Source organism: Protopterus annectens, chromosome 1.part1 (genome assembly GCF_019279795.1).
Source record: "Protopterus annectens isolate FY-2018-M chromosome 1.part1, PAN1.0, whole genome shotgun sequence".
Classification (NCBI taxonomy): Eukaryota; Metazoa; Chordata; order Ceratodontiformes; family Protopteridae; genus Protopterus; species Protopterus annectens.
Window position 1 is genome coordinate 767,827,615 of NC_056726.1, and position 17,696 is coordinate 767,845,310.

Genomic DNA, 17,696 nt, shown 5'->3' on the forward strand with positions numbered 1-17,696 from the left:
GTTTGATTTCTTTATTTATTGCATTTGTTGACCGGGAAAGTCCACTGGGTCTGGAGGAGCCCATTTGCAGTGGAGGCCCGGGGAGAAAAGCTCCACATTATTACATACAATTAACAAATTAAAACATTGTAGATAGTTGAATAAAATAGATGCATTACTACATACAATTAGTTAAAACAATTGTTGATAGATAAAAATGGACAGATGGTAGAAAAGGATAAGACAATTGGCAGAGATGACATTTCAATAATACATAGAAAAGACATTTTATAAGTGAAGAGCATAAATGGAAACAGAAGTATGAAAGTCAGAGTAGAAGAAGAAAGTAACTTGGTATATGCGAGTAGAAAAAGATAGTATGTAGATGTGAGTGTGTAGGATTCAAAGTAAAGGGGTATAGAGTACAGGGTGAAGCAGGTGAACAGACTGTATCAGGATGAAAAGCTGGAGAGAGGAGGCATGAGAAGGTACAGAGAAAAGAGTGGGAAAGATCTGAGAATAGACAGAGAGGTTCCATCGTGGGGAAATTAGGTGTTGGGGTTTTTTTGTGGTGTACAGGAGCATCACCAGTTAGAGAATAAATGTAATTTTAGGGATTTTTTTTTAAAAGAAGCAGACTTGCAGGTTGATCTGAGCGAAGGAGGAAGATTATTCCATAACTTAGAGACAGCATAGGAGTACAGCATTTGGCAAGATGACAGTTTGGGTTTCTCTATAGACAGCAACATTTTGTTTTCTGGCCTGAGGTGGTGATTGGGCTGGTACATGGTCACTATGGATGAAAGGGAAGGGCAATATTCAGGTTGGTAGATTATTTTGTGGGCTGTGGTTAGTTAAAGGTAAGTAAGATGGTGGTGGGATTCCAGCCAGATTAGTTTATGCAATGAGGAGCAGTGGTGGGTAGAGTATTTAGAGTTTGTAGCAAATTTGGCAGTTTTATTGTAACAAAAGTCAAGCTTGCTTTTTAGGGAAGATTGTAGGTTGGTAAGGATGGGAGCACCATAAAGCAGAGTAGGAAGGATGAGGTGAGGGCCGTTTTGGCAGTGAGACTGAGAAAATAATTGTCGATATAGGGCACCTAGCTTTTGATGAGGTTTTTTGATATTGCTGTGGATATGAAGGTCAAAGGTTAGTTTGTCATCAGTGATGACATTTAGCAGTTTGGTACTAGGAACGACTTCTAGGATAGTATTGTTACACAAAGTAATTGTAAAAAGAGATTTGTCAGTGGGGGTAGTTTTTGTGGGAGCAAATAAAAGTTTTGTTTTGTTACGGTTAAGGGCGAGGTGATTCTGGGACATCCAATGTTTAGTAAAGGTGAATGCTTCTTGGGTAAGTTGCTGTAATTTGGTGAGAGATTTTGAGGAGGAGATGATAGTTGAATCATCAGCGTATTGGATGACAGAACTATGACTAAGGGTTTGATGAAAGTTGTTGACAAATATACTAAAGAGGAGGTGACCAAGAATTGATCCTTGGGGAACACTTGTGTTGGCAGTGATTAAAGGGGAGGAAGAGTTTTGCCATTTAGAGGATTCCTGCCAGTTTTTGAGGTAGTTTGTAAACCATTGTAGGGTGGGGGGAGATAGATTGAGGTTGGAGAGTTTGCTGAGCAGTAAGGAGTGAGAAAGGGTCTCAAATGCCTTTGATAGATCGAGAAAGAGAACTGAAACTAAGGAGCCAGAGTCGCAGGCTGTATTTACTGTGTCTAAGAAGGAGATGAGGGCAGTGTTGGTGCTATGTCCAGGCCTAAAGTCATGCTGAGTGGGGGAAAGCTGTTGGTATTTAACTAGATGATTTATGAGCTGTGTGTGGATTCACTTTTGTAATATTTTATAGATTGGGGAGATACGGAAAAGAATGGCAATAGGACAGAAGTTTGAGATGTCAGAGTTGTTGCTGCCATGATGTAGAGGAATGACAAATGATTTGTCCTCTTTGGATTGATCTGTTTTATAGTTTTGGTGATTGGTGGTGGTGTTTTACTTTCATACTGGACCTAACCCAGTTTGGTTTCGTCAAGGGCAGACCATGTCTACTTAGCCTGGTGGACTTTTTTGAGAGGGTCACCAAAATAATTGATGAGGGCAAAATTGTTCACACTGCCTACCTTGACCTGGCCAAGGCATTTGACACAATACCCCATGTGACAAAAAGGAAATACTGCCAGCCCAGCTATCTGGAATTTTCTAAATAGTTATGTCATTTGTGAATACCAGAATGATGCAGTTGCTTGTGTTGACACTATATTGGAACTGTGTGTTGTGTGATACAGAAGGCTGTTGAACAGGGTTTGTACGGTACTGAGATTCAGAGATGTATCCACAGTGTACCCTGCTGGAACATAGAAGATTAACTTGCAAAACTTAAGAGTAGTTGAGGCTAAGTTACTTTATAGCTGGGCCTTAACCAAAAGATGTCTGTTTCACTGCAGTAGCAGACACAATGTCTAGAGCTGGACTTTTTTTGTATTGTCTGAAAGAGAAGTAATTACTAGGTTTGAGATGTAGAAGTGTTTTATTGTTTTATGACTTCCTAGCAGCTGCAAAGATCTAAGAGAGGTTTTTCACAGGGAGATGTTAGATGCTACAATGGGAGTTTAGCTTGAGAACTTAGTCAGGTGACAAAGTGATGTCATCCAAGCTATCCCAGCAGTAATATTTAATATTAATTTAAGATCTCTCTCCGAGAGAGACTGGGCATTTTGTATTTTGTCTTTGACCTAACAAGAACATCCACTCATCATCACCTTCTGCACCTGCCTTGCTGTAAGTTTTTAGGGCAGAGTAACTATTTTTGATTCATATAGGCATATAGTAAAGTATATCTTAGATGTTTTCTTTCTTTGAGACTGTCCTGCAATGTTTTAAATATTTTCTGTGATTCTGACTCTGATGCAACTGATTACTTACTGAGTATTGTCTTGTTCTTTTACTATTTATTTATTATTAAATATATGTAATTCTTTGTGGCTGATATCTGTGAGACATATTTAGGCTCTTAGAGTACTTTCATATCTCTTTGGTGACACACTACAGGCCACTCCTAAATAGCCTTGATCTTGGTCAGACTACCATTTGTATTAGTAACATTGCACAGTAGGATTGGATACCCTTTAAGGACCGTAGAGTAGCTGATAGAGTTGACTGGTGGCAGCTGAAACTACCTTATAGTCTGGGCAGAAGGGGGCATAGCTAGTAAACCTGTGCCAGCCTTTCCCAGGTGTGTGTTTGTATGTAAATCAAATCTCAGTGTGTGTCAGCTAATTGGGCAGTGACACGAAGCACTGATTGGACAGAGAGGGTGCTGGAGGTTTTGGCTTGGCCACTCAGCTGAGAACTCAACCCTATAGCTGTGCCAGTGCGGAGTCTTATTGGGGATCTGGAGAAAGAGAGGCAAACCAGCCGCAGACTGTGATCTCTGTGTGCTCTTAAGGGAAATTGCAAATTCACTGTGTGTACATGTCATTCTCCCAGTGTGTACGTTCCCCCACTGTTCCCAGTGGTGAGGATTGAGGCTCCTTTATTTCTAGGCCAGTGCAGGGGTGTCGCACCTCACTTGGACATTGTTGACAAACTCTAGGTACAAACTCGTATGTCACCTGGTGGATAGACAGCTGGTTCACAGATAGGACCCAGGAAGTTAGGATTGGGGAGTCCACCTCTACAAAGAGGCCAGTCACAAGTGGAGTCCCTCAGGGATCAGTCCTTGAACCATTCTTTTTTGTCATTTACTTTGTCTCTGGTTGACTAAATTTGCAGATGATTGCAAATTAGGAGCTGTCATGGAATCTCACACAGCCGCAAACAGCTGGTGTCCGATCTGTGGACTAAAACTAAATGCCAAGAAATGCATAATAGTATCCTTTGGGAAGTAATCCATCCCTGGTAACTATCATATTGACAACGCACTCCTTAGAGTTGACCCAGTAGTCAGGGACTTAAGAATACACATAGATAGTAACCTAGCCTTTGACCCTCATGTGTCTGCAGTGGTGAGGAAATCTATATCGTGCAACTTATAAACAAAGGTATGGCATCCAAGTCCAAGGAAGTCATTGTTCCACTGTATTTGGCATTCATCAGACTCATCTTTGAGTACAGTGCCCCCCTTTAACATGTACCTAGCCAGGCATATCCAGCAATTGGAATGTCCACAGAGGTTCCTCACTAAAAGAATACAGGACGTAAGTAAAATGTCATATGCAGAATGTCCTGTGCAGAACCCCCTCTTACACAGACAACTTTTTAAAATATTGGACAAAATCCTGCAGGATTTTTCACTTCTCTCCTAACCTCCAAAACTACACACTGATCACCAGTGTCTTGGTCTGTATGTGGTGATTTTCTTTCCTGTCTTAACGTGCAGGGTTGTTGGCTACAAAGGTCAGGTGCAAAGCATTGTTAATATAAAGGAGATAGAACATAAAATTGTTCCAACCATGGCTTCAGGTCAGCACTTGAGCTAGGGGCCCTGTAAGTTGTTAGCTATGCCACTGATATACTTTTTATGAATAAGTGGTGAGGGCCGTAGTCTTATACCCACTACAGGCTATGAACCTTTGGGTCTTGGCCACTTGTTGGCTGCACATCCCTAAGACGTTTGTGTACTTAACCAAAGCTTAGTCATAGATCACTTGAGCAAAACATTAGGAAAATTTGCACAAATGGAAACTGATCGTGTAGGTCTTTCTCAAGGTCATAGACAAGTGGGTGATGATGGTGGTGGACATCTGCAAACTATCAGCTGATGAATTTCTGTTCTTGACTGCCTTACCTAGTAGCCTGCAAAATTAATGTAATTTTCATTCTGTGGATTCAGGGTCCCCTTTATGCTTTCCCATCCATTCCAGAATTTCTGATAGTCAGAGAAAAGAGTAAAGCAATACTGATCATATGCCACATTGATCAAAACAGATGTGGATCTCAATATGAGCCAGGGGGATCCCATAATAATAGCTCCTGACAGCAACCCTGCAAACTCTGCAGGGCGGAGTCATTAATTCACTCCAACCTTAAAACTATGAAGAGAGAGTCTGGAAGATTTCATATTTGTACCACATATACAATTGCTCTTGCCAGAGAGAGTAACAAATTAGAGTTGGCTCGACGGCCAAATGCCAGAATGTCGTACCTGGTGAAATGAGAGGTTCTGTCTATGCAACAGCAGGAAACAGCTAAACCCAGTTTGACTCTTCACTTCCTGTAATGGTGCAATAGCTTATGTAAGTTGTTCATTTGAGGCTTTGTCTGTCAGGTTGCATTTCTGTTTGAGTATGCCTTTCTCCTGTTTCTGCCAACTGTAATCTGAAACTTTTTTTTCAGTTGACATCTTAGAAGACCTGTTTTCTTTTCCATTTGTCTTTGAAAAAGTGAGCCTGAAATGCTCACACCACACCTCCCTTTGAAAAGGTTAGCCATACTGCCTTAAGGTGCTCATCCTGGAAAACAAACTTTCCAGTAACCACCACCTCCATGGCCAGGAAAATAACTGATGTCCTTCTGTTCATATGCTGCTGTATTCATAACACAAGGGAGTTAGCGTCTGGTGACTGTCGTACGTCTGGCTGTTTTACAAGATAGATTCTACCGCTATGGTGTGTGTGAGACATCCTGCTTCTCTGTGGAGACCGGCTGCAAAATGGAATTCAGCACGCACCTTCGTCAGAAGTTTTCTGCTGTTTGTGTGATTGCTAGCTCCAGTCGTCACTCCTTCGGAAAAGTGATGTGTGAAGCACTCATCTTGTCTGACTTCAGATAAGTACCCCATAGGGGGTTTTGATTATCTTTTGCTACTGCTGTCTGGTAGAAAGGGCAAGTGTAGGTGTGGAAGGCAAATTCCACATAAAGATGCACATGAGCTCTGCCTGTTTTGCTTAGGCCAGGGACAGTACCACACTGCTTGTAGTGTTTGTCAGGCCTTTGTTCCCAAAACCCTCAGGAGTCGCTTAGCTGCCTTAAAACTATACTTAGAAAACCGATGTCTCAAGCGTTTGGCCAAAGGAGTGGATCTGACATCCGGCCCCTTGGACAAGCCACTGGTCAAAAAGGCCAAAACGTCTAGGCCCGAACTTACTGCTGCACCCTCCCTTCCAGCCATACCTCTCGAGGCCGATGAAGCCCCAGAGTCCAAGCTGGAATCTTAGGACCTCCCTTTGGCAGGAACCCAAGTGAAAGCCATTAGAGAAACCGAGGGCATATACCCAGAGGCAATCGCAGGCAGCAGAGCCCCTCACTAACTCTGTTCAAGAGAAATCTTGACGATTGGATGGGAGATCGTAGGTTTACCCCGGGAGTCATCTCTGTGTCACTACTAGACAGAGGCACAGTAAATAAACCCTAAAAGGGCGTAGTATTCTCAGGGGTGGTGAAAGCCACACACACTCTGGCTAAGCTTATAAATGCCCTAGGGCAGATAGTCTAGTACGAACCTATGAACCTATCTGATTCGGTCACCGAGGGGGAACCTAGGTTCATCATATTCGAGGGTCCGCATGGGATCTCGTAATTTGTGGTTCGCGAGGATGTTGGGTCTGATATTGTTGAGTGCTATCCGGCCTTCCCACTCTTCACTGGATCTCCAATACCTCAATATCTGAGTCCCATAAAAAGAAGCAAAAAATGAAACATCTTGCTCCTTCGCCGATGCCCGCTGCCTCTGATCAGCTTCCTGACTGGCAGGCCTTCACCCAGGGCCTTTTGAACACCACGTTAGCCCTACGTCAGGCCCCTACTGCATCTACCCCCAAAACTAAACCTGCTCCAGAGGTTTCATCTGAAGAAGAGGATTCATCAGGGGACGAATCTCTCACTTATACCTTCCAAATTGCTTCCCCACTGGTGTACACTTACCCAGAGGAGGAATCTAATGGCACAGATTCCCCAGAAGAAGACTTCACCTTTGGGGAAACAATCTGTCAAATGAAATAATTCTTTAAGTGGGACAGCAGTCAGGTTACAGAGATCCGGAAGAGATATTATGAACTCCTGCAAATGTTGTCTCCCAACCCGTAGGCTGTACCTCCAGTACACCCTGCCTTCTTGGATGCATTCCTTGCTGCCTCCAAAAAACCCTGATTCACAACCTCCTGCACCCAAACACCCAGACAGGTTTTATAAGGTCCCTGAGGATGCTACGTTCTTGTACAAAGCACCTTCTGCAGATCCCTCCACTGATTGCTGTGGCTACAGACAAATCTGCTAAGCCACTCACTTCCACCTCCCTCCTGTCCTCGGACAAGGAAAGCAGGTTAATGGAGCAACTAGGGGAAAAAGGTATACACTTCTGCTTCCCTAGCAGTTGGGGCAATTAACTACCAAACCCACATAGCCAGATATTCCCTGGCTCTGTTAGCTGATGTGACTAAACAGTTGGGGGACCTCACTGCCTCCCTAGCTAAGGCTGAATGTCTACATTGTTCTTCCTGCACTCAGATGACCAAGCACTTTATTAAGTGCAGTTATGATGCAGTACAGGCCTTCTCTAGGGCTGCTGCTTCAAGGTCTGTCATGAGGAGATGCTCCTGGCTTAGGTTAAAGCTTCTCCCTCATAACATTAAGTCTAAACTCTTGGATGCACCCCTAGAAAATAAAGATTTATTTGGCTCAGCAGCTGCTGACCTGTTTAAGGCCCTATAAACAAAGGGACCTGTGACATGTTTTTGTCTTTACAATCCCACTAATTCAAAAGAATTACCCTACCAAAACCTCCTTTGTTAGAAGGCCTGCAAGACCGTTGCCAGCCAAAAGCAAGGAGGACTCCAGGAGACAGGCCGCAGCCAGACGTGCTCCCTCTACTCCTGGCACCAAACAGCCCTTTCAGGGTAAACCTGGTTGTGTGTGACTACCTGGCACTGGATCCAAACATCTCATTTTCCGTGCGTCTCTCCCTCTCCCTAACTGCTTGGAATCAGGTTACCCAGGACTCTTGTGCCCTATCTGTAATAAAGCAGGGATATTCCATGAGTTGGAAGACCAAACCTACTCCCAAAGGCATTCTTCAACCCCCTTGAGAACAACTACCTTTCTGCCCCTCAGTTCCTCAGGAACTCTTAGTTCAAGGAACCATTCAAGACGTCCCCTGAACATGCAAGGGGAAAGGGATTTTACTCCAGGATGTTCCTAGTACCCAGGAAAGAAGGCCCATGGAGACCAATCCTGGATTTGTCCCATCTCAACACATTCCTTCAATTTCCCTCCTTTGGCAGTTCACTCTTCCTACCCTCCTCCCACTGATCCTACTCCAGGCCTTCATAGTATCCTTGGATATAAGACACCTACTTACACAGTCCAGTCCACCCCCTGTTCAGGAAATTCCTCTGCTTCTTAGTGGGTTCTGCACACCGTCAGTTCTGTGCTTTGCCATTTGGATTCTCTGTGGCCTCAAGGGTGTTTACAAAATATCTGGCACCGGTCATGCCTTTGCCAAGACAAAGGGAATCCAACTCTTCCCCTGCCTAGATGAGATCTGGATCCAGGCCCCGTCCGTTCCTTTACTTCTACAGCATCTAGGCTTCACCATTTCCATCTTGAGAAGTCTGGTGTTCAAAACCTGAGAAAAATCATCACTGATTCCTTCTAAGAATCATGTGTTCCTGGGGTGCAGGGTCCGAACAGAAAAAAATGGCCTATATTCCTTCAGAAAAAATATTGTCCCTCACTACTTGAAGGAATTACTCCCTCTACAAGCCATATCAGCCAGGGAGTTCCTCAGGCTCCTGGGATTCATGGCTTCCACCATCCCCATGGCATTTTCCCTGGCAAAACTTCACATGAGAAAATTCCAGTGGTACTTGAGAACAGTCTGGAAACATCTGTATGCCCTGAAGTGGAGGATTCCAATGTTTCCATGATTTTCCAGGGAACTAAATTGGTGACTAGCTCAGATAAATTCCAACTCAGGCTTACCCCTGCCCCCCCCCCCCCAAATGGGAACTATTCACAAACACCTTGGACACTGGTTGGGGTGCAACCCTAGGAGAATGGAGAGTGAGAAACTCATGGACCCTCATTCAACAGAAAGAACACATCAGTCTCAAGGAAATGAAAGCTCTGATATTAGCCCCCATCAAATCTTCAAGTACAATCTATGTCCAGGCATGCTGAGGTGGTACACAGACAATACCACTGTGCTGTGGTACAACAACAAATGGGGGGGACAAGGTCCTACCTCCTGTGCAGGTTAGCCCTGTGGCATGGGAAGTCACTCTAGACAGGTAAGCCAACATCCTAGCAGTCTACATTCCCTCAGCAGACAATGTGATGGCAGATAGTTTAAGCTGGACCACGACTCTATCTTAATAATGGATGCTAAACAAAGATGTGTTTCTGGACCTGGTCCATCTATGGGGTATTCCAGATGTGGATCTGTTTGCCTCCCCCATGAACAGACCGCTTCCAACCTTCTGTTCCAGGGTACTGCACCCCAAAGCATGGAGGGTGGATGCTTATTCCCTTGGAAGGGGATGGCTCGCTTATGCATTCCCCCTTCCCTCTTATACAAAAAGGTCTGCTGAAAATTCAGAAAGAACAACCCCAAATCTTGTAGGTGACTCCCAATTGGCCAAGGCAGCATTGGTTTTCCCCTACTACTACATCTAGCCATGGGCAGTCACCACAAGTTACCCCAATGGATGAACCTGCTCACACAAGAGAAGGGAACACTCCTACACCCACATCTATCCACTCTGAGCCTTACATTGTGGGTGATACGGCAATGATTCCCTTCAGACACCTTTACACGGAGGACGTGCTTCAGGTTTTGCAGAAGGCCAGAAAACCAAATACCAGAATATCATACCTTTCAAAGTGGAAGAGATTTTCTGCCTGGTGTCAAAAACACAACTTACAACCACTGGTAATAGAACCGCTGGTTGGTCATGTCTTACCTGAGTAAATTAAGTCGGGACTGTCCTATTCCTCTGTCAGGACCCACTTATCTGCCATCTCAGCATGGCCTGCCTCTCACCCCTCCTTTGGCTTCCAGGCTGGAAGTTGAACTTTTCCTAAAAGGGGTCCTGCACCTCAGACCCCCAAGGAAGCCCATCCCGCCTCCTTGGGATCTTAACTTTGTATTGGAGAAATTCATTCTGCCACCCTTCGAGCCTGCCAAAGACTGTTCTCTCCAACATTATACATGGAAAACCTTACTCTTGGTGGCCATTACTTCAACCAGAAGGGTCTCAGAACTACAAGCCGTTATTGCCTCCCATCCTTTTACTGTTTTCTACAAGGACAGGTTATGTTTGCTCATCAACCACACCTTTATGCCCAAAGTGTTCAATGAGCTGTCCATGAATCAGGCCATCAATCCTACCCAATTTCTTCCCTTCACCCCAAAACCCGGCTGAAAGGATACTACATACCCTAGATGTTCACAGACAACTTGGGTACTATCTGACCAAGACCAAACCCTTCCGAAAGTCAGACTGGCTTTTTGTATCTTACCACCCAGGACCCCTGGGACACCCTGTTTCCAAGCAAACCATATCCTCTTGGATATCCAAAACCATCACCTTCTGCTACACTGTCCGTGGCAGAAGGCTTCCCTTCCCAGTAAAGGTGCATTCCACTAGAGAAGTGTCCTCCTCTGGAGCCTTTTTGAAGTGCCTGGATACAGCCGCCATTTTAGAAACAGCTACATGGTCTTCCATCCATGCCGTTACCAAACACTACAAGTTAGGCATTGTGTCCAGGACCAGAGCAGGATTTGCCAGAATCGTCCTTCATGGGTTTGTGGAAAGTGCTTCTGTTCCACCCAGTCCTTAATGCATGAGCTTTTGCACTCTTCCTTGTGTTGTGAATACAGCAGCATATGGGTAGAAGGACATAGTAGTATTGTGTAAATTCCTACCACAACTTTAGATGTCCTTCTCTTCTGTATGTTGCTGTATAGTTTCCTACCCTGCCTTCCCAATTGCACTTGCCTGACTCCTGAGTACCCACTCTGTAGTCACTGATTCCGGTGGCATTCAGTTCTGAGGAAGGTACATGCTGACATCCATTTTGTACCAGATGTTTATTTATGGCCAACATCCACGGAGAGTCGAGGGACATCACACACACCATAGTGTTAGCATCTATCTTTTGTAAAATGGCCAGACTTATGAGAGTCACCAGAGGCAAAACTGCCTTATGTTAGAATACAGCAACATATATTAGAGAAGAACATCTAAATTTTGGTAAGAATTTACACTACAGTACTATCTTCAAACCTTGATGCATGACCAGCTTTCTGCAGTCTTCTGTAAGAGTACTGTCAGAGTAAGGACCAACCCTTCCTGTATTCCTAAGATGGTCTTAGTGCTCTACTTGAATTAATTTATTCCACTCTGTATGCTTTTTCTAAAACATCATAACCAAGATTAAAAGTGTTTGAACACAATTGACTTTTAAAAGATGAGATCTTTTGTTAACAACTGAGGCTTTTAGACTGGTCTGTTTTCTGACTTCTACCAGGAAAGCAGAATAGAGCAATATCCATGTAGACTGTTTGCATATGGCTTAGCAGACTGTATCCCACAGTGTGGCTTAGTCAGAGCCCACTCCACAAAGGTAGCTTCCACAGTTACAGCCTTCTTTAGAAATGTATCAGCTTAATGTGTTTATAAGACGGACACTTTAGCTTCTGCCACACACTTATGAGTCATTGCAAATTGAATGTACAGTCTGAGTAGAGCTGGTTTTGCTTCTGTTGCCCTGAAAGGCATGACCCTGTGTACATATTGGGGGTTAGGTACCTTCTTAGTGCTTTGAAATCACCCATGTAATGTAATGCACTGTAGTGATCATTATTATCGGCATGTTTCTCCCTAACTATTTTTTTCATAGAATTATAGAATGTACAAGGCAACTGGGCCATGTGGGCATTTATGCCTTCCCGGTAACCCACCTTTTATACCTTGCATTCTGTTTTTTTTTTAATTAAATTCCATCTGTTTTGTAAAACAGGCATTGAGTTGAGTACTTAGCATTGCTGTAGCTGTCCAAATAATGTCATTGCTATATTAGGAGCTCTCCCACCTTTGTTTCCCTTGTGTTTCTTTTTTCTTTTTTACATTTCCTAACCTTAAGGCAGATTTCTCTGATGATGCGCAAGAAGGGTGCAGACCTTTGGCCCATATCTTGCATGTACACATTTTGTTTTAGAATTCTGAAAGTGTTTTTGCTTTTGGGTGTGGATGCTTACCCCTGTTTAGGTATTCCACTTATCCATTTTCCTTAGTGTGTGTTCTGCTAATGCTTAGAGGGGTTAACTTTAAATACTAGTGACTTGAAAGACAGTTTATATGTAATTTGATTGCTTATAAAGGCCCATGTTACTGTTACAGGTCAAGAACTTTTGTATACTTGTTGGTGTCTTACTCTGAGAGAGAAAATATTTTATGGGTTTCGCTTCCTTTACGATAAGTTTCCCGCTGATGTTTTCAGCGTGAAAGATGATGCAACACAAGGGGACATCTTAAATGCTGTTGACATCTGTCTAGAACACTGACAGAACACAGGCAGATAATATTCATGCCTTACCATACTAGCAGTGATTCTGTTATTTGAACATCTGTGGTTATACCAGGAAATTTGTTGAACGGATATTACTGCACACCGTGTATTAATACTAACTTAATAGTATTATATATTGGATATTATGGCAGATGTGAGGCCTTGCAAGTGCGTATGTTCAGTGCATGACCCAGCATGTGTTACACTTAAGAAATTACATGATTGATTTTATTTGTTTTTATGGTCATTTTCTTGTGGTCCTTTTACTGTACGAATTGAAAATAGTTTACTCGCCAATTGCCAAAAAGATATAGTCCTCGTTGGCCTTCTACAACCAATAAAAAGATTGCGTCTAACAAAATTGTGCTTAAAGCCAAAAACAACCATGGGCTAAGTAGTTCGCTCACTTGTTGGCTATTTAGCAGTCAGATTGCTTGTTGTTGGAGCTCCTTTCTTACATATAATGTACAGTATATGTGCGTACATATGTATGCCTTGTATATAGTTTGTATTGTATGTGTATATGTTTACATGCACATGTTTGATGTACAGCATTTTCATTTTTGTATCTACTAGATGAGTTAAAACCTTTCACAGGTAGTTTTTAGCTATGCCATGTGCTACAAGGCAAGAGTAAATGCAGTATATTTATTTGCAGCTAGTCGTCTACCTGTTTTATAAAGAAGGTGGGTTAGTGTACCCTTTCATGTTGACAAAACATGGTTAGTAATTTCAGATCAGGATTGAGTCTTGAACCCATGCAGCAGTGAGAAGGATTGTTAGACATTACCTTTTTTGTAATGCAGGAGGGACTGTAGAAAATATGCTAAGTGAATTAAGAAGATTGTGATTTTAATGCATTCTTGCCCAGTAGTTTGTTTAGCTGCATGTACTTGTTAGAAGTGTGCTGTTCAATATTTCTTTTTACTTGTCATGTTAGTAATGTGTAATTTTCAAACTTCATTTCAGTTCATTGCCGAATCACCAAAACAGCAGCCTTTCTTCCTCAACAATGGCTTCAAGCACTTCACATCCTGTAAGTAATGTACCTTTTTTTTGAATTTGCTCAATAGTAATATGAAACATGCATGTGAAATTTAATAATTGTAGCCTTTGAAGGATGTTCTGCTCTCCTTGTCCCTATGCCTTTGCCTCACTGTGCCTGTTTAGCATAGTCTCACACACAGCCATGCTCATTCTTCTGCCTGTCTTTGGTGTCCCTTAGGATAAGAGCTGACCAGGGAAGCCATCATATAGGCAGCCGCAGTGGTGCCTCGTGTCCTCACTGGCAGTGCGGGTATGTATTTATTATATTAGTCCGAACCCCTCCCCTGGGAGTGGGGATACTGATTTATCTCATCACTACAGGGACCACAATACTCTGTCCATGAGCTGGCAATGAGAGCCACTGCTGAAATGACTTGGCTGATTGCTCACATTCTGGGACCAACTCCTGTAGTGTCCCACACACCAGGATGGACACACTTGTACTCCTTTGTCCGCTCCCATCAGGTGCTTGAGCTGCTAATCAATTTCAGGTTGCTTGGTCTGAACTCAGGAATTTATCCTTGATGTGAACCTTCTCTTGGCAATTTTTTATTTATTTATTTTCTCATGCAGGTTTGAGTTTGGTTTTGTAAAATTCTTGTTAGGAAGGTGTCTGCATAACTTGTATAAGTTTGATTGCATTTGCTAGATCACCCACTAGTACCTGCATAGGTGCTGCCAGTACTGCCAGGGAAGAGGGTATAACCTGCAGCCTTGTCAAATCACCAGAGTTTCAGTTTTTCCATTAATCACTCCAAGTATACCTCAGTGCTAACAGGATAGCTGCAGAGAGGCTTTTTCAGTGGTTGTTATGTGGCCTTTCTGCAGGCTGAGAGGGAAGTGAAGGCAAGAGAGCAGGATGCCTGGCTTCAGGCAAAATCTCTGTGCCAAAGTCTGCCATTTTAGTTGCATATAGTTACTGAGTAATAAAGGTTACAGCTGTTACTGGCTGGTAACTGAGAAAGTTGTAGGGAATGTGCTTCCCTGATGTAATACATTGAGAGTCCTCCAGGGTTTGAATGCTTCATTTCCTGAGTTTTGAGCGCACAGACATTTGTTTCATATGGAGCACATTAAGTCCTGTATGTGCCCATAGGCTACTGTCAAACCTAGAGTTTTGTTTTGCCACCTCCCATTGTCAGATGCTTGTCAGGGAAAGTTGTTTACATTTTGCCCTGTGTCCCACCATGTAGTGCTCATAGGTTCATAGGAGTATACGAGGCTAATGACCAGTGCCGTTGTAAGCCTAGATGTGCTACCCACGTTTGACCCACAAATTTGATTTCTATAGGGGGTGATTTACTGATTGCCTTTGTCCATCAGATACATAGGAGCCAGACTGGGGTGAATTTCTGATTGCCCCATCCATTGGTCCAAGTTTCGGTTAAATATGGATAGGAGGAACTCTTCTTCACATGGGTGGAGAGGCTTTTACAGAAAATAAGAAATCTGGGAAACCTATCTGTTCTTCGTGTTTCACTATTTGGATTTCCCACCGTGGAAGCCTTTGGCTGGCCTGACTACCAGAGAAAAATTTCCCTCTTCCAGGACTGACTGATGTCCTACCTGATGTCACTATACATGGGTATAAGGGAAGTCGGCCAGTGCCATACCCTCAGTTCTTTCTTGCCATCTGAGCCCGAAGCAGAGTGTACCAGTCACTGTCCGTCAGTTTGCACCAGAGAAGAAGACTTTGAAAAGCAAAGTACTCCATTGGGAATCCTTTTGTGTATCTTTTGATTAATGTCAAAGAAAATTAATAATTGTTTCCACTGTGGTAAACGGATTCTACACCAGCACTTCCACTCCTTTTGTGTGACTTACTTGAGTCCGGAACACTACGTTCCAAACTGCCGTTTCTAAGCCGTGTTAATAGCAGGACCATTAGGCATAGGACTGAGATTCTAGCTAGACACCTTAGTGAGTCATCAGACCTTTACAAACTTTGGCATCCATCAGTTGATCCAGAGTAGGTATCCCTAGATGAAAAATAGAAATAATCACCCCAGGCTTAGGGCCTCAAATGAAGCCCGCTTGCTGTCAGCCAGTCCTCCTAGGCTTGTTATCTCTGAAGGAGAGGTGCTTTTGCAGGCCCCTTTCTCAAAAATGTTGGTAGTGCAGGACCCTATCAAGACTCGTTCGGAGTCAGATATGCCTTCTGGTCCCTCGACATCTTTTTAAGTTGTAGGACACAGCTCTTTGTTCGAGTCTGGGACTGCTTACAGGCCCTGGCTTCAGACGACCGAGTTAAGACTAACAGCAGCTTTTTACATCACCAGGACATTGCAGCAGTTTTTCATCTGCAGGAACTAGGCACAAGTTCCCCATTTGACTTCAGCATAAGACCACTCACAAAAAAGGAATTCCTACCCAGTGCCACTTTAGGCCTACCGGCTCCTATTCTCAAGCTTACCAACAGGATCTTGTGAGACTGGCTGAAGACCCAATCTCTCTAATTAGATTTAGACAGCCTCCCCAGGTAAAAGAAACCCAGCCAGAAGACCTTTCTTCCCCTTTGAGTCAGGTGATGATTTTGACTAGGAGAACTCTACCTTTGAAGGTGTTTCCATTGGTGATTCAGACTCGGTGGAGAACCTGGCTTCAGTCTCCCCATCTTCAGGATATTTTCTTTGGGGAAACCTTGCACACCTTGAAGGGAACACTTCCCGTAGGAAGCTTGAATCCATCCTCAATCAACGAAAAGAAATGGGAAATTTCTTAACCTCCCTGAACACAAACCCCTCGCTGTTCCTTCTGATTTAGATGTAGTGGACGATTTATTTCAGGACTCCTCTTTAAAACTAGCCTTCCTGCCTCCTGATCCTAGAAAGCCTGACCAGTTTTGTAGGATTCTCGATTCATACACGCATCTTTTCAAGAAACATATGTAGCAGCCTGAGTTTGTGAACCATGGCCCTAAGGGAGCCAAAGCTATTTCTTCCAAAAACTCCTAGCCCACAGGTAAAGAAAGTAGGGTCTTGCATTTGGCAAAAAGGTTTACAAATCTGCTACCCCTCACTACTGAGGCCCTTGAATTGCCAGTTTCACGTGGTTAATTACCACAAAACTATTCTGGATCAGATGAAGCAGAAACTGATGGGCATAGAGAACAAGATTCTCTAAAGAGCTATTGGGCCTTTGTAATTCCTGTTCTCAGGTAGCACAGCACTCCTTGCACTGTGGCTTTGATCTATGAAAACTTCTAGTAGGGCTGCAGCTGTAAGTTTTGTCATCAGAAGGCATGCGTGACTGAGGGATCCCTTCCAGAGCATGTCATATCCAACCTCCTGGACATCCCTTTGGGCAAGGACTTTCTCTTTGGCATCAGGGCTGAGGCTTTACTCAGGAAAATGAAAGATAAGGCCAAGTCCATGCAGACTTTTAAGGAATTCAAGTCCAGCATCCACGTTTCAGCAGAAGCTGCCTTACTAAACACTGGTCTTTTCCTGCCAAGTATAAGGCTAGGCAAAGCAAGCCATGTGGGGAAAGGAGCCAGAGACAGCACCAGAGGCCCAGGCAATGGCATTCAAGACCAATTAGGCCAGGGGGTTCAAGACCACAGGTCTCTGGCAGGGAGCAACAATGACTCGTCAGTGGTACTCCCAACCCCCTGTCCTCTCTCTTCCCTCCCCAATCCCCCTTCTCCCAGGCTAGTAGGGAAGACTATCACTATTCCACAAAAACTGGGCTCTCATTGTTACAGACCAGTGGATGCTAAACATAATATCAAAGGGTTACAAACTCAAATTCATGCAACCCTTGAAACTTCAGGCTTCCCAGGCATTCCTCCAAACAAAAGAATAGAGGCATTGACCCAGATAGAGTTGCCATGCACTCAGGGCTCTGTGGAACCAGTACCAGAACACTTAAAAGGAAGATAATTTTACTTCAGACTCTTCCTGGTACCCAGAAAAGAAGGCATTTTACAGCCAATGCTGGATGTGTCTAGTCTCAACCAGCTCATACGGATTCCAGAATTTAAGATGCTAACCCTTCACAAACCTCTGCCTATTATCTTTCCAAATGCTTTCATGGTTACCCTGGATCTAAGACGCATACCTGTATATTACCATAGAGGAATCACACAGAGGCTTCTTACACTTAAGAGCAGGTAAGTCAACAGCAAAACGGTATTGTCTGGATACTCTAGTG

At 43.6% G+C, this 17,696-nt stretch overlaps 1 protein-coding gene across 1 annotated transcript in view; it reads left to right on the forward strand.

Annotated features, from left to right (window-relative positions):
- UBAP2 (ubiquitin associated protein 2) overlaps positions 1-17,696 on the forward strand; it is a 2,620,504-nt gene that overhangs the window by 1,887,887 nt on the left and 714,921 nt on the right. Inside the window, exon 14 of the mRNA XM_044087268.1 lies at positions 13,467-13,533. Within this exon, the coding sequence (XP_043943203.1) occupies positions 13,467-13,533 (67 nt within the window). The remainder of the gene's footprint in view (positions 1-13,466; positions 13,534-17,696) is intronic.